General features: G+C 40.6%; 1 protein-coding gene across 7 annotated transcripts; it reads left to right on the top strand.

The window, feature by feature from the left end:
* gramd2aa (GRAM domain containing 2Aa) lies at nt 1-27,366 on the top strand. 7 transcript variants are annotated; one of them, XM_030723990.1, is made up of 12 exons: nt 13-311; nt 8,197-8,367; nt 16,740-16,797; nt 17,972-18,272; nt 19,048-19,151; nt 19,721-19,819; nt 22,441-22,512; nt 22,607-22,663; nt 23,464-23,641; nt 25,136-25,229; nt 26,020-26,124; nt 26,730-27,366. In XM_030723990.1, exons 1-12 carry the CDS (start codon nt 172-174, stop codon nt 26,731-26,733), a joined length of 1,383 nt encoding a protein of 460 aa, XP_030579850.1. In that variant the 5' UTR covers nt 13-171; the 3' UTR covers nt 26,734-27,366. The 7 variants fall into 7 exon arrangements, with proteins under 7 accessions (XP_030579896.1, XP_030579850.1, XP_030579859.1 ...); XM_030723999.1 differs by having other exon boundaries at nt 18-311; nt 8,263-8,367; XM_030724020.1 differs by having other exon boundaries at nt 18-311; nt 18,200-18,272.

Below are 27,366 nucleotides of genomic sequence, written 5' to 3'. Positions count from 1 at the left end.
AGATTCAGCGGGAAGGAGGGGTTAAGATACCAATGTGCTGAGCCAATGGCTTTTCCACGGAGCAGCTGGCTGGCATCAGGGCAGGACAGGCCACTCAGAAGGAAGGATACCTTGAGGACAACTCTCACCCGCTAACTGTAGGACATTAAAGGTGACTTCCAGGAGGTGTTCATGGGATGCACTATCTACGCAGCCAGCCCTAAGGCCCTGCCAGCCGACGAGGCCTCAGGCCAGGACAGATACTATCCGCTCCCCCACTACCGCCACCCTCATGGTAACTGCAGTCAGAGGATAGCAGCCAGCAGAGCCAGGTCAGTGAACAGCACACAGGAAGTACACTGGAAGTGTTTTAAGGATGTTTACACAATCAACACATCCCATTCATTGTATACATAAAAAAAAAATTAGATCTCTATTAAAAGATCAAGATTTTTATGTATTTTTTAAACAGGCTGCAATTTAAGTGTTTTTGCTTCTGGGCATCAAGTGATGGAGGCACAATTAATACTTTTAAACATGAATGACAGGAAAAACAGAGATGAAGGGGTCATCATTAAACTGTCAGCAGTTCAGGATAGTTTATATCACAACTATATGACAAGTTATGTGTGAGTCAGAGTTTATTTGAGCATCACTACCAACTCAAAACGACCCAACTATGCAGCAGTGTTTGGACTGTGATTGCAAAAGTTAAACTCTTCAGCCTCTGTTTAACCTGAGAGTCCGGAGTCAGAGCGCTGACTGAACACACACCTGGATGTTTGAACCTCTGCTGTTTGTACATGTGCGCCGAGACACAGCAGCTACACGCCTTCAAACATCCTTATAAAGTTTCCCCTTTAAATCTTCCACCTCATGGTTTTGCACCAGCTGAGACATTATGAGTGCAAAACACCTGTAATGTAATAGAGCCATTACATGTCAGTAATTATTACTTATTTACTATGAATGTATGCCTTAAAAAAGTCTTATGCTAAAGAGGGAATAATTTTCACTCTGTGCAACGAGAAGCTGAATAATCTTGCAAAATGTCTTTGACATTATCAATTATTTTATTACTTATATAAAGTGGAACCCCGCCTTTGAATAATGCTTTATTTTTTTTACATTAAACAAACTCCTCGGCTGGAAACGTAAACATGTTAAAATATGAAATCAGGATATCAGCCTGTATGAATCTCTGAAGCCACGGCCCCCTCATTAGAAGTCAAACTAGTCTGGTCCTTGCAATCATTTTTTTTATTTCCGTTATCTTTGAATGCGCACATTAATGAGCCGTCGCTGCGCTGCTCTGTGCGTCTGCGGGGAAAAAATAGCCGCCGTGTAATCCCCCGGCTGCTGTAAACAGCTAATAGGTAAGCTCAACCCACCTCCCCACACTCGGACACACTCGTGAAGACGCTGCAGCTCGACTCGACTCCCTGTTTCAGTTTTAATTATTGCGGCGGGAAGAGTTGCGCCTATTTGCCAGCTTGTTGCGGAAAAAGATGAGTTGAACGAGAATTGCCGCGTAGACTTGACGAGATTAGTGGAGCTTCGGGGGGGACAACAGAGAAGAAAAAAGTCGCCGTAACCTCTGAGCTACAGGTAGGAAATGTTATTTACATCGAGCTCGCAATAAAAGCAGCAATGCTTCCGGAAAGGATTTAAAAATACATGCACTCGTGAGGAACGAGTATTTTAGAATACTCGCTGGCAATAGATTTTACCAAAATATAACTATATGTATTCTTTAAATTGCTTTTTTATCTCCTCCTGCATGTCTCTGTAGCCTAAATTTGAATCATGTCTGCTTTTATTTTGAAGAGCCCCGCCTATTCCGGTGTTTTCTGGTTAAGCTTCACGTTGTTTCTGCTTTCGGCCGGCGTTTATTCCTAAAGTGCACTTGACGAGTATAATATTCATGCAGGCATGTTTAAAGTAGTTTAAAATGGAAACTGAGTAAAATAGGAAGATGGTTTTTAAACATACTACTGTGGCCCATAAGAACAGTGTGTAATGTACTTAAACTAAAGGTGCTACTGGCCCACCAATTCACCAAATTTTATATATATATATATGTGTGTGTGTGTGTCAAGTTTATAAATATATATTTATTAAATGGGCTACTAACGAGAAATAACTAGAAATCTTTTAACAAAGCTATAAATTTCCTCTTTCCCCTGTAATCTCATTAAACTCTAATCAGACAGCTCCATTAAGTCTTCAGTAAGTAACATTTGGAGTCTTGTGCTGGTTTAAAAACATACTTCAGCCATCAAAGGCTGTTTTGAGGTACTTGCACAATGGGGAGGGTTTTTTTCAGGAGGTCTCAAGCAGCGCAGACCAGAGTCCAAAGGCTGTATATGTCTTTCATAAACTGATTCAAGGATAAAAATAAAAGGAAATCATAATTAGTCTATGCCAAGCGATGCAACAAAGCTCTGCAAATGAATATCCCGTTGTGTGTTTATTTTGGTTTTGTGTATTTTATGAGCACGCTCTTGTAAGCCAACATTTTAAGCCCGACATGTGAGAGAAACCTCCTGCTGGCAGCTTTGCTGTTCCTATAAGAGGAACTCACCTTCACCCTTATGGAAACATTAAACCTTTTCCTCCTACATGTCCACTGTAAACAATCCAAATGGTGTGTGTCCAAGTTAATGCTCTCTTTATTACTGACACATCTAACCAAAGAGGAAGTTCTTCATTCAGTAGCTTCAAAAACATTTGATTGTGAAAGTATTTCAACTGAACAACAGCTCCGAGTCACTGGAAATGAGAGGTGGGTGACGAGCAGCCTTAACAAGATTACAGCTTATTGGATTGAGGGATGTCTTGTGACAGCAAAAAATGTTTGTATGCGGAGACAAAGAAGGACGCGGTGGAGAGAAGGCGGGCTTTCATTTCAAAACATTAATGAAAGAAACAACAAAAGCAAGACAGAATGAAAGTTGGACTCAAGCAAAACCAAAGCTCTGAGGGAACCCCAACCTTTAGTTTAAACGTGTGTTTATTATCTTTCTGTGAGCACTGACACAAGACAATAGATGGGTGCTGCTTTGTTACCTAAGCTTGAGACTCTGCATACAGTGAGTTAAATGAATGGGCCATGTTGCATTACAGCAGGGTCGACTCGCTACCTTAGCTTCAGCAGCAGGCTGGACGCTGTAGAAATATTCACCAGAAGGTAATCACCCTGTTTTGTAGAGAAACGGCTCTTTAGAAAAGTGAAATACCCTCAGCTATGTAATAATTATGCATTCATTCATGGCTCCGTGGGGACATCCAGCCGTGTTTGTGGAGGTAGGGCGTGGGCAGAGGAAGAAACCTGCTAAATTTGGCTCTGATCTGAGCCACTTCATATAAAACTGAAAAGCAGGGAATTCAGCTTGACATTATCTCATGAAGTATGAGCTTTGACAGCGTGTTCCTTCAGCTAACCATGGCTGCATGTTTAACTTTCTCATTAAATTGCTAAACGTGAAGGATTCACTGTCAAATGATGGTCCTAGTCTGGAAATCCTGTGATGGAGCTCGCAGGCATTGCGTGGCATTCAGCATAATGAGTGACTGTCTCACTTGCTTATTTATTTAAGAAACTGGTCAGCCTGGTATATTCTGTTTCAGTTCGCTCTCCTGGATGACACGAACAGTCATACTTTAATCTGAGGTTTAAGTGGAGACAACAATTGTGCACAGACATGCTAATATAGCCAGCTGACTGAGAGGAAATCACAGGTTGTGGTGTATTTGAGGCGACATTCATTGTCCGCTTCCAGGAAACCCACACAGACTAAATAAAACCCACTTTAGATGGTTTAAACATCCTCATATGATATGAAAAAGGTTTATCTCCCAGGGCTGCTTGTGTTGGTGACCAGGTGTGTCAGCAGTTTGTGAATGAGTTAAAGTATTACTCCATGGTACTTAGACGGTGACGCGTGTAAGAAATAAAATCACAGCTTTTGGGTTAAAAAGGTCCATCAAAAACAAACAAACATTGTGGTACCCACTGTGTCAAGTTTATGTCTTTGCAAGCAGATTTTCCAACTACAGCAAACGTAACTAAATGAAAACAATTATAGCATGTCAGTTATAATATAAACAACTTTAAATAAATATGCCTGAAACTTCTTTAGGTTTGTGTTTTACTATTTCTCTTTAGATTAACATTTCAAACATATTTTGTAAAATGCTTACTGATTTCTGTTCTGCTTATTAAAAGCAGCATTGATAAGTAAGCGCTAAATCGAGCCCTTTACATGTTTCTGACCAAGAAAAAAGTGAAAGAAAAATGTAGAAAGCTTTATGCAAAGTATGTGTTATACAGCGTCTGGGATCGAATCCCTCTCCCGAATCCTTTAAACTCTGCTTACGGTGTGGAGACCCCACATATGCTATACTTATGCATTCGGCCTTTCACCTCCCATTTAGTCCTCTGTGATCACAGACAACAAGTCAGATGTAACCTCAAGCACCAGACAGCCCCTATTGTTTGAACAGGTCAGCAGCTGACGCAAAACCTCTGCCTTCTGGCCAATTAGAGATAATAGATTGGAAACTGCATGCAGGAGCCACATCCATCAGCACCTGTAATTAAACCAGAGCAGGTGGTAAAGACTTCCCCTCTCCCAGAGGTATAGCACGGGGCAGGCATGTGTTTGTGTGTGCATGTGAGGGGGGAAAAAAAGGTGTGCAGGTGAGGGAGGAAACATAATAGATGGTTTAGAGCTTTTCAGGTGATGCTGTAATATGGTAAAACCACACACACTAAAAGGATAAGACTTTTAACTTTTTTGTGTACCTGAAGGAGTACTTCTGCTGTTGATAAGGGGCACCTGGCAGACTGTGGACTACTCAGATAATTTAAAAATCATGTACAGTTTTATTTAAAAATATATCTAAATTGCAAACAGCCTATCCCAGCTGCCACAGGGTGAGAGGCAGAGTACACCCAGGACAGGTCGACACCCTGTCGCAGGGCTAACACAGAGAGACAGACTCACACTCACATCCACACCTATGGGCAATTTAGAATCACCAGTTAACCTAACCTCACTAACTGCATGTCTTTGGACTGGGGTACGATGGTTAGCACTGTTGCCTCACTGCAAGAAGGTCCTGGGTTAGAATCCACCACTGGGACCCTTCTGTGTGGAGTTTGCATGTTCTCCCTGTGTTTGCGTGGGTTTTCTCTGAGAACTCTGGTTTCCTTCCACAGTCCAAAAAAAAAAAAAAAACAATCACAATTCCACAATTGCATTCTTTATGTGGATAGGCTTGGATAAGAAGCTTAGTGAATAGAAAAAGTTAAAGTAGTTAAGTGAAAGCTTCACAGGTAAAATTGTATCACTGGCTGAATGGAAAGGTTCAACAAATAAACAGTATCAGCTAAAAGTAGACAAATGACCTTAGTTAGAAGTAATCATAGACACGATAAAAGATGGACATGGCTACCATGACATCATCCAGTGAGTGTTTTCACAAAAACAAGAATATGACAAAAGGGGCGGGTCTGACTGTGAAACCGCTTGCTCATTGGTCATTACCAATGACCAATGACCAATGATCACAAGTCATTACCAATGCATACAGCAGACCCCCCCACCCCCCAGCCTATCTTGAAACACTGTATGATGAACAAAAACAGACTGATTTTCTTTTTAAATTTTTTTTTTTTAATTCAGTAATACTCAAAATAAGCAACTGAGCCCACAAACTCAGCAGTTAAGTTTTTACAGAGGTAAGGACAGAAAGCCGTTTGTCCCGCAGACTTCTATAGTACCGGAAGTCTTTTTGCAGCCACAGCTATCGCCATCTGGTGGCTTTCAGGCAGAATGCAGGTTTAAGATACTTCGACGTTGGCTTCACTTTTCCAACCTCGAAGCTACGCTAATGTTTTATTCTGTCTGCGGAAGTAATGGTTAGCTGAAAGTCATAGATAATCACAGCCAGAAGTACTTATGGATAAACAGTGCCGTGTTTAACTACAGGTGATGAAATGATTGAAACACCAAACTTATAAGGAGTTCTGAACTGTTAATTTAATTATATATAAAGGAAAGTAAAGATTTATGCATTAAAGTACTGGATAAAAGCCGTTTGAAGCTACTTTCAGCTGTTCTCTTGGCAGATTTGATGCTGGAGGCCCTTCCTGACACAACCCCCTTCAAGGTTGTGCCTCTTCCTGGGCTTATGTGCTGCTTTTTAGGTGAATGTGTAAAGCACTGCACTGCAGAAAGCCACTGATTAACAAATAAAACTGTTAATTGCGTGAAAATCATTAGCCTAAATAGAGAAATATTAAACAGCTGTCAGCAGTTAGGCAGATAAAGATAAACAGATAAGTGTAAGAGATTTAAAGCTGAAACTGTGAACTAAAAATATTACATATTAAGATAAAAGCATAAAACATTTAAATATTAGATGAAATGGATAGAAAATGCAGTTATTTAAACTAATTTGTCTAAACAGTTGCATTAAATACCACTCAGCATCAAATAAAACATGACAGCTTGCATTAATTAAGGGCACTCGTTCATCTGGGCTCAAAACGCTGTGGTGAATAAAGTTTATCTAGTTTATTTAAGCGGCCTGATTATCACCTCGCTTCTTTTGCCTTTAGAGCCTAATTATAGATGGAGATTGCAAGGCGTGTTTGATTGTTCGAAGCCATTTGCTGCCATCTATTCTGAACTGCACGCACAACAATGTCAACGAGCCGTTAAAATGACTGAAGCCTCATTATCCATCACAGTAAACACTGAGCTGAGATTTGGTTCTCTTAGCGTTTCTGCTGAATCCATGCTTTACTAAGCCTCCTGTGAATCATGTTTTGCTCGGCTTGTTGTCAATCACAGCCTGTGAGAAGACATTGTTGTGAACAGCTCACACACAACCAGCGGTCATATTCATGGGTTATGCCTTTGTAGATTCTCAGTCATCCGGGTCATGGTAGTCTTAAGAGCTTGAAAAAAGGTGACTGGACTTCTTTCATTTTTTTTGAAGACTTTCCGCCTCTCATCCAAGAGGCTTCTTCAGTTCTAAAACCAAAAAGTGGAGAGTCTCAGGTAATTAAACCCTAGTGGGAGTTGTTCCCTCTGGAGGTGGTCATCGACCCACTTTTATTGATCACTTGCGTCATCGCATGAGCCAAGGTGTGAAAAAAGCCATGGACAAAACTCCCAAAACACAAGCTAAGCAACATAGTGTAGGCTGCGCGGTGCAGTGAGGAGTGCTCTACACTGGAGAAACCAAACAGCCACTACACAAAGGCATGGCACAGCACAGAAGAGCCACCTCAGCAGGACGAGACTCAGCTGTACATCTGCACCTAAAGGATAAAGAAAACTCTTTTGATGATGCCAGTGTTCACATTTTGGACCCAGAAGAAAGACGGCTTGAAAGAGGAGTAAAAGAAGCCATTGTGAACAACCGTCACTGAACAGAGGTGGTGGCTTACGACACCAGCTGTCGGCTACCTACAGTGCAGTCTTGAGGTCCCTTCCCAGGTGCCTGAACTCCCACCTTACTTCAGGTGACCTCAATAGGTCACGTGATAGAATGGGGCAAAGTTTCACTGTGGTTTCACCCGAAACCCCTGCTGACAATGACCCACCCTGGCTTATGTGATGATGCACATGATTATTAGCGGGTCAACGACTACCTCCACAGGTGACAACCCCCGCTAGGGTTTAATTACCTGGGACTCTCCAGCTTTTGGTTTAAGAACTGAAGAAGCCTCGTGGATGAGAGACGAAACGTCCAGTCGCCTTTTTTTCAAGCTCTTACGAATATTCATTGCTGCTGCTTCTTCTTTTTTTGTTATCCAGAAAATGTTCAAGAGACACATGGTGTTGAAAAGTATAAAGTGTATTTTTAAAAATATTGGAGTCAGCTCACAGCAGCAGCAGATCAGGTCAGCCATCTGCACAACCTCTGAGGTTCTCTGTTTCATTGTAGACATCTGGGAGAGGGTACAAACTGACCCAGTTTACACAAGCACAATGCACACGGCTTTATTTTTGCAAAGTAGATATTTTTACTGTAGTGCCAGCGAGCTGACTCAGACTTTGAATGTTGCATCACCGCTGTGTTGATTTTGAAGACAGAGTCCACTTGTTTGCCTCATAAAATTTTGGGGAATAGCTCTCTTTATAGCCAAACCTGGAGACAAAAACAAACAGTTTTTTGTTTTTTGTTTTTTTTTACAAGTGAACACGGCGATCAAGCAGAGAGGTTACCCGCTGTTAACACAGAGCTGTGTGTTTGTGTATCCAGGGCCAGGAGCATGACTGAGCAGCAGGAGCAGAGCGAAGAAACAGGCCTGCTTTCAACGCAGGACCTGGACCCCTCCAAGGACGACGACACACACGGCCACTTCAGGCAAACCTTTCACACACAGACACACGCTGCTCTGCCACACTTTTTTTCATCCCACTCACCATCTGTATCCTGTGCATGGTCACGGGTTTCAGCCCTAGGAGATTTATTTTCACAGCACTTATTTTGTGCTTTTATTTCAGCTGTATTTGATGTCAAACAATGGTCAAACACGCACACATACTGATAAAGAGACTGCAGACAGGATGTTTTTTCTTTTTCCCCTTTAAGGCCTTAAAGATGATATATGTGCTTGGGAGATATGCTGCAGTTACACTCGTAATAAAGTGCTTTAATCTGTTGCGACGTTTTTTGTACAAGTGCTCATATGCACGTGTGTGTGCATCTGCGGATAGAATGCATGTGTGCGTTGGTGTGTTATATAAGGAGGATTCAAGGCAAGAGCAGCGTAATCCTGGGGGGAATCTGCTCTGGGATGGGATTTAGCACTGAAGCACGGTGTGTCAGTAGACTCAGTGAAAGAGAGGGACTTGAACACTTTATGCACATCTCAGTCTTGAACTTGTAGCACCTCAGTGAGCGGTGTGCCTATATTTTATTCACTTCCTGTGCGCAGCTCACCTCAAAGCTCCTCTGTTCCAGCATGCAAATATTTACAGGCTGTAAAAGATGGACTTAGCCTGTGGCGCTAAAAAGATGAAGCCCGTGCAGAAGAGCCTCTAATTAGGATGCCTTATAATGGCCGGGTGGTGAGAGATATCAGTGAATGCAGTTAATACATGTAAAAAATATATATGTGTTTTATACATTTGTAGTAGAGATGGCATCACTGCCAAAAATAAATTCAGATTTTTTTGCCATCAAAAGGCTTTGAATTTCCTTCACTATATCATCATATCAAAAATATCTAAATTAAACTTTAGTGGCAAAGTGCAAATGCCAAAACTTCTGGCCATAATGGTAGTTTGTGTATTTCAGTTACAATTTCCACAGATTAACAAAAAAGGATTAAAAGAAAAGAAAAGGATTAATTCTGTTATTAAATGTCTTTAGTGCACCATTGTAAACCAGTGCGAATTCCACTGATTTCTGTATGAAATATTTCAAATAAAAACACATTTTCTGAGGAAATTCAGCCTTTTTTTCTTCCTAAATCATTCCTATACCCTAAACACTTTACTTATGTAACACCGTCAAGTTCCTCCAGATAGAATAACCCACGTTTATTATCTAGCATGGAGTAAAAACCAGCAGGGCCGACCAAAGTGCTGCACAAAAAAAAAAAAGAAACTAAAAAACAAAACAAAAAACAAACATAAAGGACAAACACAGACCAGAGAGTAAAAAATACAGGGACACATAAGAGCTGTAGAAGTTAACAATAAAGGAGTACATTAAAGTTAAATGAACTTAAGTTTCATACTTTGAACTGTTTCATTTCCAAATGAGAACTGGGATCTATGAATTTGATACTTTAATTTGACGCTCCTGATAATGATCTCGTCTTGTGGACACGTGTCTTACAGAGATATATTCTCTCAGTGCTCCCAGTCCCAATTTCCACTCCTCCAGCCAAATTATTGACTGCGAGTCCACTGCTACGCTGGCCACCGATGGGAGGTGTTCGCCTTCTAATTTTAGGATTCAATTTAGGATTCTTTGAGCTTGTAATTAGTTTCACCATCCTGCCTCACAGCCAAGGGCACTGCGATACATGAACCAGAGTGCATGCATATACACACAAACACGCACGCACGCACCAGGCGGCGTTTCTCTTTTTCCTCACAGGAGTACGTGGTTTGGATTTGATTTCCAAACTCCTGAAAGGATGGTGGGGATCAGAACCTTCTGTCTTGCTCTGTGAGGATTTTAAGGTTGTTGCTGTTGTGTGCAGGACTCAGACATTTTCAGTACATATGAACAGTGTGATTGCATGGTCCACTGAGCCCTGCGGCACCTGGAAAACAACACATTTTGCTGTTATTACGGCCTTTTTTTCCTGTTTGTTTGTTTTTCCTGTTTTTGACTCAGGTGAAACATTTGATGGTTTCCTCCTGAGCCTGTGAATTTCAAACCTTCTGAACAATTCCCACAATAAACAGCTATCCATATCTGTATCACTCCAACATGACCTTGTTTATCCTGTAAAAAAAATGCTTTACTTCAACACAACACATTCACTGCTGTCCTGCAGGCATGCGGGGAACTGCCTGTAGCAGTTTTGTCCCGATTTTTGCCTAAATGCACCTGCAGTATTGATTAAAAACCTGGATCTGGTGGAAAAGAGAGGGAGACAGATGGAGACGGAATACTAGAGAGCCTGCTAGTCCCCACAGACCCGCCTGTGTTTTTAATAATCACTCTCTTCTCTCCACCTGAGAGTGCAGGGCCGCTGTGCACGCCTATTTATAGGCAGAAACCGGCAGGCAGGCAGAGCAGCACACATGCACTGTTGTTCATAATGTGGTCACAAGATGATGGGATGTCTGGAGGGGGAGGGGGCTTAATGAGGAAAGCCGTGAATTTCACATCTAGGGCAAGCTGCGTTAAATAATGAAATGTTTGAAAGGTTGAACGGAGGTTAGTTTTCTCCACTAATGGCCAGATTATGGTTGTTATTTAGCTTGGTTATGGATTACTTATTATTTATCCTGGTCGCTACATTTATATTAATGACACTCAGTTTTCACATGTAATTCTGTTCATGCATTTCTTATTCATTTTACAGCAAGTAACATTTTGTAAGTTAATGTGCCTCACAATATAAGTAGGCACAACAGTAAAACTAAAGATATTAAAGTAAAAATCATTCATGTAAAAAGATTGTTGGCTATTTGGACGCATGGTCATAGACTGTATATAAAAGAGGGATGTAGCTCCTGGTGACGTCCCAGTCGCCGTTTTTCAAGCCTCAATTTTGGGCATTTTGGTCATCATCATCTTACCTTTTGAAATCAAATGTGATGAGCAGGAGGTGGACTGGATGCGGCGCCACGAAACATCAATTGAACTAGATGGCACTTGGAAATAGTTACTGGGACCATAAAGTTATCAGGAAATATTTACTGAGGGATTAAATCTGAGGGATTAAGACTATCAGGGATTAAATATTGATAGTCTTCTACACAACCCAGACTTCTTTTTGCAACCAGTGAGGTCTACACTCACTGGCCATTAGAAAGAATGCAGGTTTAAGGCACATCTACACTGGCTTAATTATTCATACTTGGTAATATCTTTATATAAAGCCTATGTGACTGATGGGATGTTGTCACTGTTTTTTCTTTTTTGAGTCAATTCAATTCAATTTTATTTATATAGCACCAAATCACAACAACAGTCACCTCAAGGTGCTTTATGTTGTAAAGTAAAGACCTTGCAATAATACAGAGAAAACCCCAACCATCAGACAACCCCCTATGAGCAAGCACTTGGCGACAGTGGGAAGGAAAAACTCCCTGTTAACAGGAAGAAACCTGCAGCAGAACCAGGCTCGGGGAGGGGCAGCCATCGGCCGCGACCGGTTGGGGCTGAGGGGAGGGAGAGGGGACAAAAGACACACTGTGGAAGAGAGCCAGAGATTAATAATAACTAATGATTAAATGCTGAATATAAATACATAGAGAGTGAAAAGAGTTGAGTGAAGAAGAAACAGTGGATCATGGGAACACCTCCCAGCAGACTAAGCCTATTGCAGTATAACTAAGGGATGATTCAGGATCACCTGATCCAGCTCTAACTATAAGCTTTCCTAAAAGGGAAAGTTTTAAACCTTATCTTAAAAATAGAGAGGGTGTCTGTCTCCTGAATCCAAACTGGGAGCTGGTTCCACAGAAGAGGGGACTGAAAGCTGAAGGCTCTGCCTCCCATTCTACTCTTAAGTATCCTAGGAACCCCAAGTAAGCCAGCAGTATGAGGGCAAAGTGCTCTATTGGGATAATATGGCACTATGTGGTCTTTTAGATAAGATATTTCGAAGCTGATACATAATGTAAGCTGGCTGATGTATCACTGTCCACCCGTAAGGTGTCCAGAGGATCCAGTAGGAGACCTGGCAGTGCCGCAAGAGCTTTGCTCTGCTGTAAACAACAGTGACAAGCTCACACACACAGTCACACACCCAGCAGGCAGTGACAGTATTTATCAACCCCTCTGCTCTTTGAAACAGTAAGCCTGCTCTGACCTTCTTCTAGCCTGAGCCGTGCATCTTTGTCTGTCAGTCAATGTCTGATGAATCTCAAAGTGGACTTAAATCCACTCAGGTAGCGCGGGGCTTACAGTATTGTGCTGTGTACATTTCACATCTTTTTTCAAATGGTAAAAGAAGTGATCGTTGATATTATGGCAACACTGAATACCGAACAGTCCAAATTAAAGATTCATCTTTTCCACGTGTCTTTCAACCACCTGACTATCATCATCATCTTCAGTTTGCTCAGTTGTCACAGAGCTGGAGCTGTTGTCATGTTGGCACTTCTCATCCAGAACTTTGAGCAAACACGGAAGAAAGGAGCTACAGATGAAAACGATTACTGAGCTCACATGTCAGCATATCTGTCTCCAAGACAACTGAGCGCTCTGTCCGCTGAGACCGTGTCATGTGTGTCGAGTGGACTTTGAGTCGTTCAAACCCCTGTCATCTGAAGCTGCATTAACATATGAAATTATTATTACTATTTCACAAACATCTTTGTCTTCTTTTTCTATCTCGCATTCTTTCTCTCGAAATTTTTACCGCCTTCTGAAATTCCCACTCTCTTCCTCCTAACAGTTAAATTAGAAACTGCTAGCTTCATGGTTAATGCTCCACACGCTGACATACGCCTCAGCTGGATTGCATTTCATTGGGGACTATTTTTCAATAAAGCCATGTGGGTAAAATGTAATTAAATGATGAATGTTCAGATTCATGAGTTAGTCCTGAACAAATCAGGCTATTTGAGAATAAGCCTAGGTGTTATTCCTCTGTTCAGCATAATGCGACAGACCTTTTTAAATCCTCTTTTTATCAGATATTGAATCATACTGATAATCCAATCAGTTTCTCACGGCTCATTTCACATTACTTACATTATATTGTATACTATAAAGTGCTGCATGCAGTATTTCACTTTGATTTAATGTTATTTCTTATGGTGGGGATTACTTTAAAGAAAACTCTACACATTTAAAAAAATGAATCCATCATTTCGGTGATGCAATTATCTTGGCGTCATCATCACAGGCACCCCGGCGGTCAGACTCTCATCTCCACACCCTAAACCCAGATTTTGATTCGACTTAAAAATATTGAGTTCATGTTACTTAAAATTGCCTAGAATGTGAACATTGCTTGTTAATACTAAGTAGACTGTACTTTTTGATGGTCTATCTTATTGTAATTATGTGTTTGAGCTCAAACAGCTTAATATCATCAGGTTTTGCACCTGCTAAAAATCTGGTTTATACCGGTTTTAACAGACTGGATTAATACGCAGCAGCACGGTGGCGTAGTGGTTAGCACTGCTCCCTCACAGCTAGAATGGCATCTAGAAGGTCTGGGTTCATTTCCACCCTGGCCCAAGCCTCTCGCTGTGTGGAGTTTGAAAGAATGGAGATGGTCCATGGACAAATGTTAGTGTACCAGTGTTCAGCAGGGCTGAGTTTTATCATGTTTGTTTATTTACCAAATTTAAACAGACACAGTTCAACATTGTAAGGAATATTTTTGTTACTGAGCAGCACGGTGGTGTTGTGGTTAGTACAAATAATCTGGGTTCGATTCCGCCTTGGCCCGGGCCTCTTGCTGTGTGGAGTTTGCATGTTCTCCTCTTGTCTGTGTGGGTTTCCTCCCACAATCTGAAGACATGCAGTTACTGGGATTAGGTTAATTGCTCACAGGTTTGAATGGTTGTCTCCCTCTCTCTGTGTTAGCCCTGCAACAGGCTGGTGACCTGTACGCGGTGTACCCTGCATCTTACTGCCTTGTCAGCTGCGATAGGCTCCAGCCACCCCCCAAAAAGGATAGGGGGGTAAGTTTGGTCAATTAGAACATACAATTTAGTTCAATTGGTAGTGGAGTAGTGCTTACTTAACATGCTGAGTTAAATAAATGGGTGGTGAATGATTGCTTAAACTAAGTGTCTTCAGTTACTGAAACTCTGACATTAGTACATTCAACTTAGATCTTTCATTCCATTCTAAAAGGGCCTCAAGTACATTGAACATAGTCCACTGCACTTATTCAACTGTTTCATTACTTAAAAAATTTAAGGCAACGAGTTACCTTGTTTTTTTTTAAGTAGATTCAACTTATCCGGGTTTACAGTGCACTGTGACAACGAGCTGCATGGAAAGAACAAACAGAGTCAGGGAGAGTTGTTTGGGGACAGAGGTCATGCTATCTTCTTACCAAGAGGAGCTTCTCTCGTCAGAGAAGGGCCACTGACAGTCCTTCTGCTATAAGGGCAGCACAGAGGGGGACTTTACATAATAACACCTTTACGGTATACAGCAAGGTCTCTCTTCAAGGAGAATACAAATATAATGTTGAAGATGTCCCACTGAGATACAGATTTTCATAAAATATTATATATTGCTTTTTTTTGCACTCATTTTCACAACAAGTATGATTGGCTTGTGCTCGGATGTGCATAGATGTGTAAAAAGGAAAAAGAAAAAAAAAAGAAGGTTATACTTAATAAGTATCATAATACTGATCAAACAGATAGCAAAATTATCTTAAATACATTAATTATGGTACATCTACTCATGTTGATCCATGTATCTGGTGGATTTTAAAGTAAAAAGTGATTAAAAATGTAAGAAAAGGCTCTCAGGGAAGTAGTTTGAAATAATGCAAAACATCCTTTGCGAGTGTTGCAGGATATTTATCATAAACCGTATATATTATTGGTAATCAATACTGTTTCATTGGCATGTATACATAAGCAGCATTTATAATGTGGTCAATATAGATCTAATTTTAACAGATCTGGTAAACTATTGAATATCTAAAAATCCATATTGTACAATCAGATTTGCTGTTTTTATGTCAGTCTAAAATGTAACCAGTAACTTTGCTATATAAATACAGTGAAACAAAATGGCAGTAATTCCCTCTTAAACAAAGCAGAGTAGAAGTGTAGAGCATTACAATCTATAAATACTTGGTAATCAACCTCAAAATCATGTATTTGTACTTGTGTAAAAATAATAATGAGTTACTGTCCAGCTGTGATAAGAAAAGCTGTATCTGACACTTGTTGGCTTCTTCATATTTTAAGCAGTATGTTTTTACTTGTAATGTGAGAGCAATGACTTTGAGAAAGAGGACTAGCTGATGTGTTTCACAAATGCAATAGACTTCCTGTTAGCGCTTGGACTCCATATGGTCAAAGATACCAAGGTTTACTTCCTGCCCTTCGTTTAATGCTTTTCACTCTTGCACAGCACCAAAAGTGGCTTCCACGGAGTGTGATGATTCATCACAGCGCACATGACGCTTCAATTTGGTTTTGGCCAGAGCTTCTGATTTATCAGTATCTCCTTCAGCAGCGCTCTTTTCATATCAGCACTGCGCTCGCTGTCAATCACCTAGCACTCTCAGAAAGATAGAGGAAGAAAGGCGAGCCTCTCAGAAAAGAAACCATCAAAAACACCCTGCCTTTCACTCTTTATTGTTGCATACACATCTTCTCCTTTAAAACCTCTTAAATGGAACAGCAGTATGTTTCAGTGACATTTTCCTTAAAGGTCTGATTATACTGGATATTATCTGCTGGGGGGGGGGGGGTTGTGTCTGCTTTAGCAAAAGATATGAGTATCATGCTGTGACATCTGCTGCATCGCTCTGACTGTTCCTCTTGAGGCAAGTTTGATGCCAGTGATGTGTGTGTGTGTGTGTGTGTGTGTGTGTGTGTGTGTGTGTGTGTGTGTGTGTGTGTGTGTGTGTGTGTGTGTGTGTGTGTGTGTGTGCGTGCGCGCTCATGTACTATTAAAAGAGTGACACAGATAATCTGCTGGCTGGCACAGCCACTTTTTATGTTAGAGCAGCTCAGTATTTATCTTTATGTTGTTTTTTATGGCAGCCTGCATCTCCCTGCTTTTATGTACATGCTGATGATTAACTTTTTGCGTGGAAGCTCTGGTGCAGTTGGGATTTTAATGCATGCATGTATACATAATGCACATATGGCTTACACGTGCACACAACTAACTATTTGTCACAGTTTTTGCCTCTTTTAGCCCACATGACGAATTAAATCTGCCTTCAAATGTTCTTGTTCTGATATTTTTTTTTTAAACAAATGTTTTGATGTTTTTAAGCAGCACACTGAGAAGAGTTGGTGATATGTGGTATGCCTTTATATTCACTGAGAGGTAAAGACCCATATATCATTATAACAAAGTGTATTTTTTTTCTTTCATCACAGGTTTCAGCTGATTGAGGATCTGTCCTATGAAGATGTGAAGAAGTGTTACAGGGGCTCGGTGAGTCGGCTCACTCCTTTGGTCCTTGCTGTGTTTAAAGTCTAGCTAATTGTAGTTTTCTTTACAGAAATGCTCAATAAAAATGCCACTTCCTTTAAAAGAGCCCATTCTGTAGTGCTAAATTGTGATATTGGAAAAAGAATGAACTTAAAAAGAACCATTTCTGATTTGGGTGTGCAAACTCCCTTTGTGTACGCTTTGTCACTGGTTACATCAGTCCATTCCTTTTTAATTAATGTGGTTTGGACTCCTTCATTTTGCACTGGTACCAGACCCCTGGCCCATTAAAAAAATAATTTACAGTGACACCATCATCACTGAGTAGAAATAATCCAACCACACCACAAACATCTAATCATCTAATCATCTAATACCATTTCAGCTGTGGATTTGCCAACAAACCACATTCATGGTTCGCACAGTGGTAATCAAGCCCTCTACATTACTGTAAGCTACTGTAAGCGCCATAGTCCTGACGACAGGAGCTGCTCTAGCGTGAGCTATTAATAGAAAGACAAAAACAGGAGCAGCAGATAACAACAAACTGAGCACCTACGAGTTGAAGGAAAGATAGATGAGCTACAACGGGACAGAAAAAAGGAGAAACCTAATCTTGTGGTGGAGATATCCAGAGGCAGAAGTGAGTTTGAGCTGTGAGAGAGGAGAGTGGGGAATGAATGAGCTCTCTTGTGTGTTCAAGGGAGGAAAATTGATGGTTTTACTTTGAACAGGGGAAGAATTTTAGGTATAAGAGAGTGACACTACAGACAGGATGCTGACAGAGGAAAAGAGGAAAGGTGAAGGCAGAAAAAGAACAGACTTCAAGCGAGAGTAGTGAGGAGTAGCAGTAGTGTTTTTTTTTTTTCTTCAGATGAGGACAGAGTGTGTGTATGTGTGTAAAGGAGAAGAGGGAGGGTGTCAGCTGGGTGCTGTAAAGTGTAGAGTCACTGGAGCTGTATCAGAGACAGAGAAAGCCAACCTTGTAGTTGACGAAGAGCTCAGTGGCCGTAAACCGCGGTGCCGCTGCTATGAGTTCGCAGTGCGTGTGTGTTTGTGTGTGTGTGTGTAGGTCCACACATTAGAGCCACGTGTGTGTTCGTAGAAAAGTGTTGACTAGAGGTAGTTGCACAGAGGCAGTCCTCTGGCACAGCACTGACCGACGCGAGGGGAACAGTGTGTGTCTTGCAGCAGCTTGCTCCAGGCCTTGGATGTTCGCGAGTGTGTGTGTGAGTATGGTGCCAACGTGCTGAGCCTGGTGCAGAACTCGCGTCCTTTGAGGGAGAGGGTGGCGTCTGCGCCAAGCGGAGCCGGAGTGGCCGGTGGCGGCGGTGGTTCTGGTGCTGTACAGGCAGGCCGGTCCGCCAAGGAGCTGCTCATGACTCTGCCCTGTCCCTCTGCACAGACTGTCAGCAAGTACAACTCGCAGTACCACAAACTGTTCCAGTGCGTGCCCAAGGATGAGATCCTCATGAAAGGTACTGTCATTTTGACTGCACAAGAAAATGTTTGTTTTCAGCTGCACTGTCTTAAACTTGTTTACTCTGTTCAGCCCAGGCTGAGCTAATGTATAGTAGCTGAAGTGAATTAATTACTCATCAGAGTTAAAAAGATTAGTTAATTATCAAAATTGATGGCAACTGTCAAGTAGATCTTTCAGAAATTAAATGTTTGGCCACCTTTATGTGAATGACTCATTACAAATTATTATTCATTAAAGGCGCGTAATCTATTATATTGTTCTTCACTCTCCTAACTCACCCCTGCTCCATCCGCTGCCATTCAACATCTCCAGCTCCTCCCTAAACACACCTTGAATCTTTTGCATACTGTGTAAAAATTATGAATAAGAAGTTTAAGAAGACACAGCCCTACAGTTTGAAGGGGTTTACTGACCATCCAGCAGCCACAGCTTAGCCTCAGTGGCTTCACCCGCTTCTGCAGAAGTCTTAACCAGAGCTGCAGCTTCACCCATCCTTCAGCTCCTGAGCTAGAGCTGCGTCGGAAATCACTCCCCTGTTCCTTCACTCATAGCTCCCTCTATTGGAACGCAGCAGTGAGAAATAAACGGAGCTCATTTCATTGTGTGGTTGCTACCAGAAATTAATGTGCATGCAGTGGGCATGTACGGTACTTTTTTTTTTTAAGGTTTTTAAGTAAAATGCTTTTAGTAGAAGGTTTTGGGCGATACTTCTTTTTTTAAAATATCAAGTTTCCTGCTGTTAGAAGTGTTTTTGTCTCTTCTGCCCTCAGTGTACTCCTGTGCTCTTCTCAGAGACATCCTTCTACAAGGCCGGCTCTACATTTCCCGAAACTGGCTGTGTTTCTATGCCAACCTCTTCGGCAAGGACATCAAGGTACGACTGACTGACAGACAGCTTATTAAACCCAAACGGACTGAGAAGCTTGAACCGAGTTACTTTAAGTACACATGAGTCTGACAGGCGGATCTGAAGAACGAACTAACTGATTGGTCAAATTATTTGTGTGAAAGTCAGTCAGGATTACAGGCTGAGTTGAAGTTTCACAGTCTTCCACGTATAAAATGCTTCTGTCTGGATGTTTGAAGTTATATATGAAGACCAGGTAGACTTTCTGAACCTTTAACCTTAACCAGCTATGCTGCGTTCTCTCTTTGATGTTGTGCAGCGTACCTTTTCCTTCATTTCCTCGAAACCAAACCTCTCCTGACATCTCAGTGACAATAAGCTACTTATTCAGACTGCATTCCTCACATTGTGACTGAAATAAGACACGCTTCGTGTCCACTTCCAATTTTCTCCAGGGGCTTTTTTTGTCCTCGCTGGATATTAGTATCTACCTTCCCTGCCCCCATTTACTGAAATCACAAGGGTGTTGTTTTCTCATCATTCTGTTTTTAGGTTTGTCTCCTTATGAAGATAACTCTACGTTTCATCTTCTGTAGGTGGCTATCCCTGTTGTTTCCGTGAGGCTGGTGAAGAAGCACAAAACAGCAGGCCTTGTACCCAATGGCTTGGCTATCACCACAGACACCGGCCAGAAGGTAAACACTGCCGTCCCCATAAATTGAAATGCTCGTGCTGATTAGCTCAGCATGGGCGTATTTTCCATTGGAGCTGTTATGGAAAAAATAGCACCATGCTATAGATAGAAGCAGAGCGGAGCCCCAGCTTGCTAAGACAAGAGAGTGAAAGGTTTTTCCACCATTACAGCAATGTTAAGATGAGCCTCTTAACTTCCTGTCACACCAGATTTAACCTCTCATCAGGTGGTGCTTTCAAGGACAATTTGCACCTCTCAGCTTTTGCCCCGGCCCAAACAACACGTGAATAATAATAGCTACATTAGCATCTAGTTAAATCTGGGTAATTCATCTTCAACTGCCAATTAGTACTGCAGAACAAAAACCTATAAACACTGAAGTCAGTGTGGCCCAGAGGGTGAAAAATGTTTTAATGAATTGTTCCACCAAATTAATTATTTGTGTGCAACATGCCTTGTGCTGAGGGAGAAAAGAGGGGCAAATTACCTAATTTCAAAGCACGATTTGCTAAATTGAAGGAATAATAAAACAGTAGTGAACGCACAAATTTAAAGCTGTGATTCATCAAAAAAAAAAACAAAGTGCCAGCGCCCTAGCAATACACAGCTGAAATCTGTGATGCCCTTCTATTTTGATAGAGTAATGTGGTCAAACATTAACTGTGCCGTGTTACTCATCAACCACATAAAAAGGTTAGAAGTACTGGCAGTTGATAGAGACAGCTGTTTTACCTTTAACAAGGAAATATTTTACTGAATATTCTTCCCACTTGTAGCAGAAATATTTCAACTGTATTCAGTGTGTTGCCAAAGCACAGATACACACAAAAGAGCTGCTTGCTTTGCAATATGAGAATCAAAAAGATTAGAAAAAGCACTTTCCATATACTATTATACCACTATATAAACACACATACAATGTACATAATGCACCAAATCACACAGGTATTCTTTAGAAGTACCATAAATCATTCATTATTAGTAAATAAATTATTAACAACTAAATTACCTCAGAAAATAAATAATCAGCCTAACAAGGCTGATGTTGTATTGTCGTCACGCCGCCGGGTGGGTGGGCAGCCAGTTTTCGACTTTGTGAACGTGATAACTGGAGAACCATGTGACCCAGGATGTTCAAATTCACACCATGGATGCATCTACTGAAAATCTCGGACTGTAACCTAGTTCTCACCATAATAATGCCAATCACAGAAAGTGACATTATTCTCAGTGGTTATATTTATTATGATTTTGGCATTTCTTTTGCAAAAAAAAAAAGAATTTTAAGTAAAAAAATAAATAAATTAAATAAATATATAAAATATAAATAAATAAATAAATAAATATATATATATATATATATATATATATATATATATATATATATATATATATATATCTATATATATATCTATATATATATATATATATACATACATACAAAAAAATGAAAAAAACGTTTCTTAAGTTGAAGCTTTCTTATCTGGTGCTCCTAATAAATATATAGTACAGAGTGCCAGGTTAATGGAGACTGAACAGCAGTTATTGCACACTTAGTGTTACAAACACAGTGGATATTGTACAGATAATGAAGTGTAAATTGCACGTGTAGATCAGACAGATATTGCACCTATGAGTGTTATTTTAATAAATAAAATGTTGCACATCAGGTTTTAGCTGTGTGAGACATATTGCACAGTGGATTTGGTTGTGACCAGACTTCTGGGAGTTCTGGGATGCCATCAGTCTGAGTGTGGCAGGGAAGAAGCTTTTACAGAATCTAATCCTGTGTGTGATGATGCTGTCTGCTCTATTTTTCCTCAGGCTGTATGTTGTGTGTTTGGGCCTGAGGAGAAAGTGGGCAGGGTCTCTGATATATGTGCATGCTTATGTAATGTACATTATATATAGCATACAAGTTTGCAGCTTTGGTTTGTAATGACAACGTTCAGGCTCACTTGTGTTTATCAGCTTTTAGCAACACAGATTTTTCAGGTGAGGTGAATTTGTCAGGATTTTTTTTTATCAGCTGACCTGAGTAAGAGCCACTGATAACAAACACACAATCCTCATAAATGAAATCATAAACACTTAGTAGTGTTGTTTTTTTTCTTTTCTCCAGGTCAAAGCAGTATTTGTCTAAGCTGTTACTCACCTGCCAGTCCTCATTTATTTCATGAATGAATGTAGCTGAGCTAAAATGTGATTAGGAAAATAATCTGTCTCTCTGGGCTGCAGATTAAAGCTTCTGAATGTTTTGCTGGTCCGGCTGACGTTTAACACATTTTAACTCAGCAGAATCAAAATATAATAAATATTCGTATGCTTCTCTGCAGCCATATATTGACTGCATGCAGACTAACATCATAAGCAGAGCATTATGGTGATTGAACCGAGGCGTCGATGATTGTGTTTGTGGAGGCAGGAAGCAGTGGAACAGAAATAATCTCCCATCTAAGTTGAGTAGCTTCTCAAAATTGCAAATAGAAACCTTAACTGGCTGCGTGAATATGCATCTGACCCTGCCGTGCTGTTCTCAGGTCTTTATTGCACAGTGAAAAATATAAACATAAACTTCACTGAATGTTTATTCCTCTGTTTCTCTTTGTTTTATTTTCTCAGTATGTATTTGTATCTCTGCTATCAAGAGACAGTGTATATGATGTCCTCCGCAGGATCTGCACACACCTACAGGTCAGAGGATACACACAAACACACACACTGTGTGTTAATTTAGTTTGTGTGATCTACATGTTAGTTACAGGAGTGATCTGCTTTCTGTATCCAGGTCAATGGGAAGAGTCTGAGCTTGAAGCAGTTCATGGAGGAGCCGATCCTATCGCTGGTCAGTGAGGACATGTTTTCCACTGAGAGAAGCCACTTTTTAAAAATAATTATAAAATCTTAAAACTGTAAAAATTAAAGTGAGGGTACCCCTGTAGTAGCACTGATCAGAGGACTGACTAACCTTCTTACACAGGCAGGATCAATGGATCATTTTGTTGCAGCTGCAGCCTTGCAGTGAATTATTCCTGGAGTCGGCAAGATGCTATCAAAGACCTCTCTGAAGTCACCTTGTGTGTGTGTGTGTGTGTGTGTGTGTGTGTGTGTGTGTGTGTGTGTGTGTGTGTGTGTGTGTGTGTGTGTGTGTGTGCGTGCACCACAGCTTTTGTATGGAGGCATAATTAAGTTCTGTTAACACGCTCGTCCTTGATCAGGCTCTAACCTGGACTGATAATATTCAGGAAAAAGGCTGTTTGGTTATGACACCACCATACTGTGGTAATAGGTAACTCCTCACTCAGTAATGTATCAGCAAAATATTCCCAAGATCCATATTTTCTTAAGGCATTAAAGATCAGTCATAAACCAACAGTCATAGCAGAAAGTTATACCATAAGATTATTAGAAAGTGAGACATCCACAAGCTTTTAAAAAATAGTATTTATACCTGCATTATTACTGAAACAAAATGATTAATACAGAGAATTTTTTCCTCCTTGGCAAGCCAGATTTTGTTCTAATTTATGGCTTTTTTACTTTCAGAAAGGCTTTACTGTATCAATAATAGTAACCATTTTTTAGCTTAAAATCAGCTGACAGCTGACTGTGTTGATCTGCTGTTCTCTTCCTCCTGTGCCACAGGATGAGTTCCCAGCTCCAGATGAGTTCCCAGTGGAAGATGAATTCCCATCAGTGTTAAAGTGGAGAAGGAAACCCTCAGTCGTGTCTGTGTCCTCCTCCCTCCCCGACCTCCTGGGGAACTCAACCAGCAGCCTGAGTGCCGCGGACGCACCCTTCAAATCAGAACAGCCACTGGAAGGTGATAAAACTAGATAATGATGCAGTGTTACAGCATAGATAAAGGTCAAGGCTTCATTCAAGGCCACACTATTTCAGTGTCTTGAGTTTTGTAACCCGGAAAAAAATAAAAGTAATCTCCTGTAATTCTTCAGTTCAACTGCTGAAAGAGAAAACAAGCAGGTTTTCAGTCTCAGTTTAAAAAAATATAATCTTGTCTGTCTGTGTGACCCATCCCACTGGTAAAGGTACAGATTTCCACAGGAGTGCAGCATGGAAAGAAAATTCTCTGCCAGCAGTACAATGGACCTTTGGAATGAAGAGAGTCTGCATTATGTAGTCTAAGAGTTTGTGGGGGGATAAAAGATTTAAGGCGTACTGTAAGGAGATGCTAATCTGTGAGGTTTATAGGTTAGCTGAGGACATAGTTGTGTTGCCGCATGCCTTCTAAATGTCCCCGATTTAGGAGAAGAATCCTGTAAATGCTCTGATCAATTTGGCATTGATATATAATTAAGTTGCCTACATGTTTATTGTTAGCTGAACGCATCTGTGTGTGAGAGAGAGGGGAAGACAGCGAGAGAGAGTAATTGCTTTTGGAAGGAAAGGCTTCTCTTATGCAACAACACACTAAGCTGCAAATGGAGATTAAATCATGCGAGGGGTTTGTATTAAAAAAGCTTTAGGCGGCTGCAGATTAAGCAGAGATTATGACAAACGACTGCTGTCTGAGGACAGTTTCAGCGTTATCTGCTGAATATCATTTCTAGATACTCACCTCCAATAATGATGCTCTCCATTAAATGTCAGACCAGCGTGAGCTTCTGTGTACGTTATTGTCACACCTCACCTGTGGAGCGGAGAGCTTGGATGTAAGTCAACACCTGTATTACAATCGCTTTATCTCGCCGCAAAAAATAAAAAAACACGCACACACCTGTGTGAAAAAGAAGAATGCATGCATGTCAGCCAGCATGTAATGATAACAGAGCTGCAGTTTGCAAACGACAGACGGTTTACAATGAACCAAAAAATGGTAGAAACAGAATAACATTAATTATTTGTTACGCCTGAAGTTTGGTTCTTTAGCATTTCTCACTTTGGTTAAAAAAAAAAAAAAAAAAGATCAAATAATTTAAATAAAGATGTACGACCTTTTCACAGTTACTAAAGCCTTAGATGTCTGCATCACACGTCAGCCTTTACAGATGGTGCCTAACATCTGTCAGTTAGTGTATGTAATATTTTTATATATATATATATATATATATATATATATATATATATATAATATATATAAATATAAATAATATACTGGTTGAATCCCCTTTGAAAGGTATAAATGATTGTGATTATTTTTGAGGCAATGTGCTGTAAACATGTTTGAATCCGAATGCATTCAGATTTACAAACAGTGAATATAGTGGTACAGTCAACCAATGTTAATGGTTTTATGTTACTCTGTGTGTGTGTGTGTGTGTGTGTGTGTGTGTGTGTGTGTGTGTGTGTGTTACAGAGCGAGCTCTGCAGACAGACAGAGGTCTTTTATCTGAGCCAGTGGCAGAGTTGGGCCAGATGGAGTACCAGCTGCTCAAGTTCTTCACCCTGCTGTGAGTATACTGAGGGACATACAGACACCAACAACACCACCTTCACCTCCTCCAGCAGCTGACTCACAGCTACACACACACACACACACACACACAAGCAGAGATATAAATAGCGGGTGATTGACTCATCGTGAACACAGAGGATCAGAACTGATAAAACACTTTATTAAGTATTTTTCCACACAGACGTTTCCTCCTGTGACACCTGTTTTCTAAGATTCATTTCAATACATAAATAAATCATTTATATTGAGGACATCATGTGCTCCTTTCTCCTCCCAGGACATTGTGCCTTATCCAGAAAGCATTAGGTCATGTTGCTGCTGCTGACCCCTGACCCCTATCTGAATAAAGGGGAGGGACTAATCTTTCTGAGATATAACAAACTTGTTCTCAAGTATATAAATAGGTAAATAATCATATTATTATCACTGTGTAACAATACAGAGTGTATTTTAAAACTGCAGAATTATCATATCAAAGTACCTAAAATGTAATTTTTATTTTATTTTCTTATTCTACATGAATAACTGAAAAGCAGTGGCTGTATATAAACATAGGAAACACGTTCAAAACCTTTATTGACAACATAATTGTTTCTAATTCTTCTTTGCAAGACAGATTCAGGCCGTTCATGCAGGACAGTTAGCCAAATGTTGCCACCCAGTGTTCATCAGAAGGCATTACAGCTCTCTTCAACAGAGGATTTTAATGTCATGGCTATCAATAAAAAGAGCATCTATTTTTTTAATAATTTAACCAACACGTGTGTCTTCTCTTCTGTCTTCAGTATTATTCTCCTCATCTTGTCATCGTGCTACTTGGCCTTTCGTGTGTGCAGTCTGGAGCAGCAGTTGTCTTTCCTCAGTAACCCAAATCTGCCCCTGAGAGAGAGGTAAGGTGACACCAGTGATGTCATCACTGCTTTAAATGATGTTAAACTGTGTAACAGGGGTGCTGCTATCAGTCACCTGGTAGTGTTTGCAACCTCCTGTGCTGAAAGGCTGCAGGCTGGGTTTGAATCCACCCCAGACCACCTCCTGTGTTAGTCCCCCTACTCTCAATTGTCTTATCAAAAATAAAGGCTAAAATTTGCCCCAGAAAATATCCCCAAGATGAAGGTGATCATAAGTGGTATTGACAAAAATAAACCAAAATATCAGCAGTATTATTAAGTTATTATTATTTTAGTGTATTATTTTATGGTATTATGTATTTTGATAAGTCTATTTAACAGGAACAGTATTGGTAAATACTGTCACATCAACATGAATATTAGATGTCATTTATGAAAGGCTTCTAGTCAATGTGCAGCACCTCCCTCTGGTTAGGGTTTTAAATAGGTTAAACATATTAGGTTTAGGTTGTTGTAACTCTCCTGTAGGTTTGCACTTGTGCAGTAGCGGTGTGGGTGGGAACAGGTCTGAAGATTACAAAATAAAAGCAGATTTCTGGGATCAGTTTTCAGTCCAGTAACCAGGCTGCTTTCTCCTCATCTAGATAACCACTGCTCTCCGCTGTGACCCTTCAGACTGGCTGCTGTTTGCTCTCCTCCTGCTTGGAGCTGACAATGCCCTTCTACACAGATCCAGGACCAGCTCAGAGCCCAGAACAGACCAAACTCCCTCCCCACCAGCTGCACCACTCAGAGGCGCAACAACAACCCGACTCTGGGCATCTTACGGACCTTCCCAGCGGGGAATGAGTTCCCAATCAGTGATCACTTCCAGACTATGCAAACAGACTGTCTATTTTTCCTGACTATAAAGTAGGTTTTACTTTAGATTAGGGCTGTCTGCCGTCCGGTCCCTCTCACCGACATTTCATCTTTGACCGGATGACACCTCAGTGTAAAGAGATCCTGAAATAGTGAGTAGATTACAGGTGAACCTGCTGTTAGTGGCACTGATCGTTTTTAGAAGTGGTGATGGATAAGAGATAATTCAATAACACATAAATTACTTGAAAAGACTGCTAGTGAAGGTATCAGGTGCATTATGGGTGTATCACGCACACCATATTGTGACTGACAAAAAAACTGGACCGAACCAGATGTATTCTTCTCATTTAACCTCATTTCAAAGGATAAAACTAGTTTCCACTATGCACTTTTTTAGTAAAAGCCCACATTTTTTCA

The sequence above is a fragment of the Archocentrus centrarchus genome, chromosome 3 (genome assembly GCF_007364275.1).
Source record: "Archocentrus centrarchus isolate MPI-CPG fArcCen1 chromosome 3, fArcCen1, whole genome shotgun sequence".
NCBI lineage: Eukaryota > Metazoa > Chordata > Actinopteri > Cichliformes > Cichlidae > Archocentrus > Archocentrus centrarchus.
Note: the sequence above shows the minus strand (reverse complement) of the source record. Positions and strands in the feature narration are given on the sequence as shown.

Bases quoted from the DNA above. Each gene is read 5' to 3' on its own strand.
- gramd2aa (XM_030723990.1), top strand. From the start codon at position 172: ATGGGATGCACTATCTACGCAGCCAGCCCTAAGGCCCTGCCAGCCGAC. The intron at 16,798-17,971 runs GTGAGTCGGCTC...CGAGGGGAACAG, and splicing joins AGAAGTGTTACAGGGGCTCG to TGTGTGTCTTGCAGCAGCTT. The intron at 23,642-25,135 runs GTGATAAAACTA...TGTGTGTTACAG, and splicing joins ATCAGAACAGCCACTGGAAG to AGCGAGCTCTGCAGACAGAC.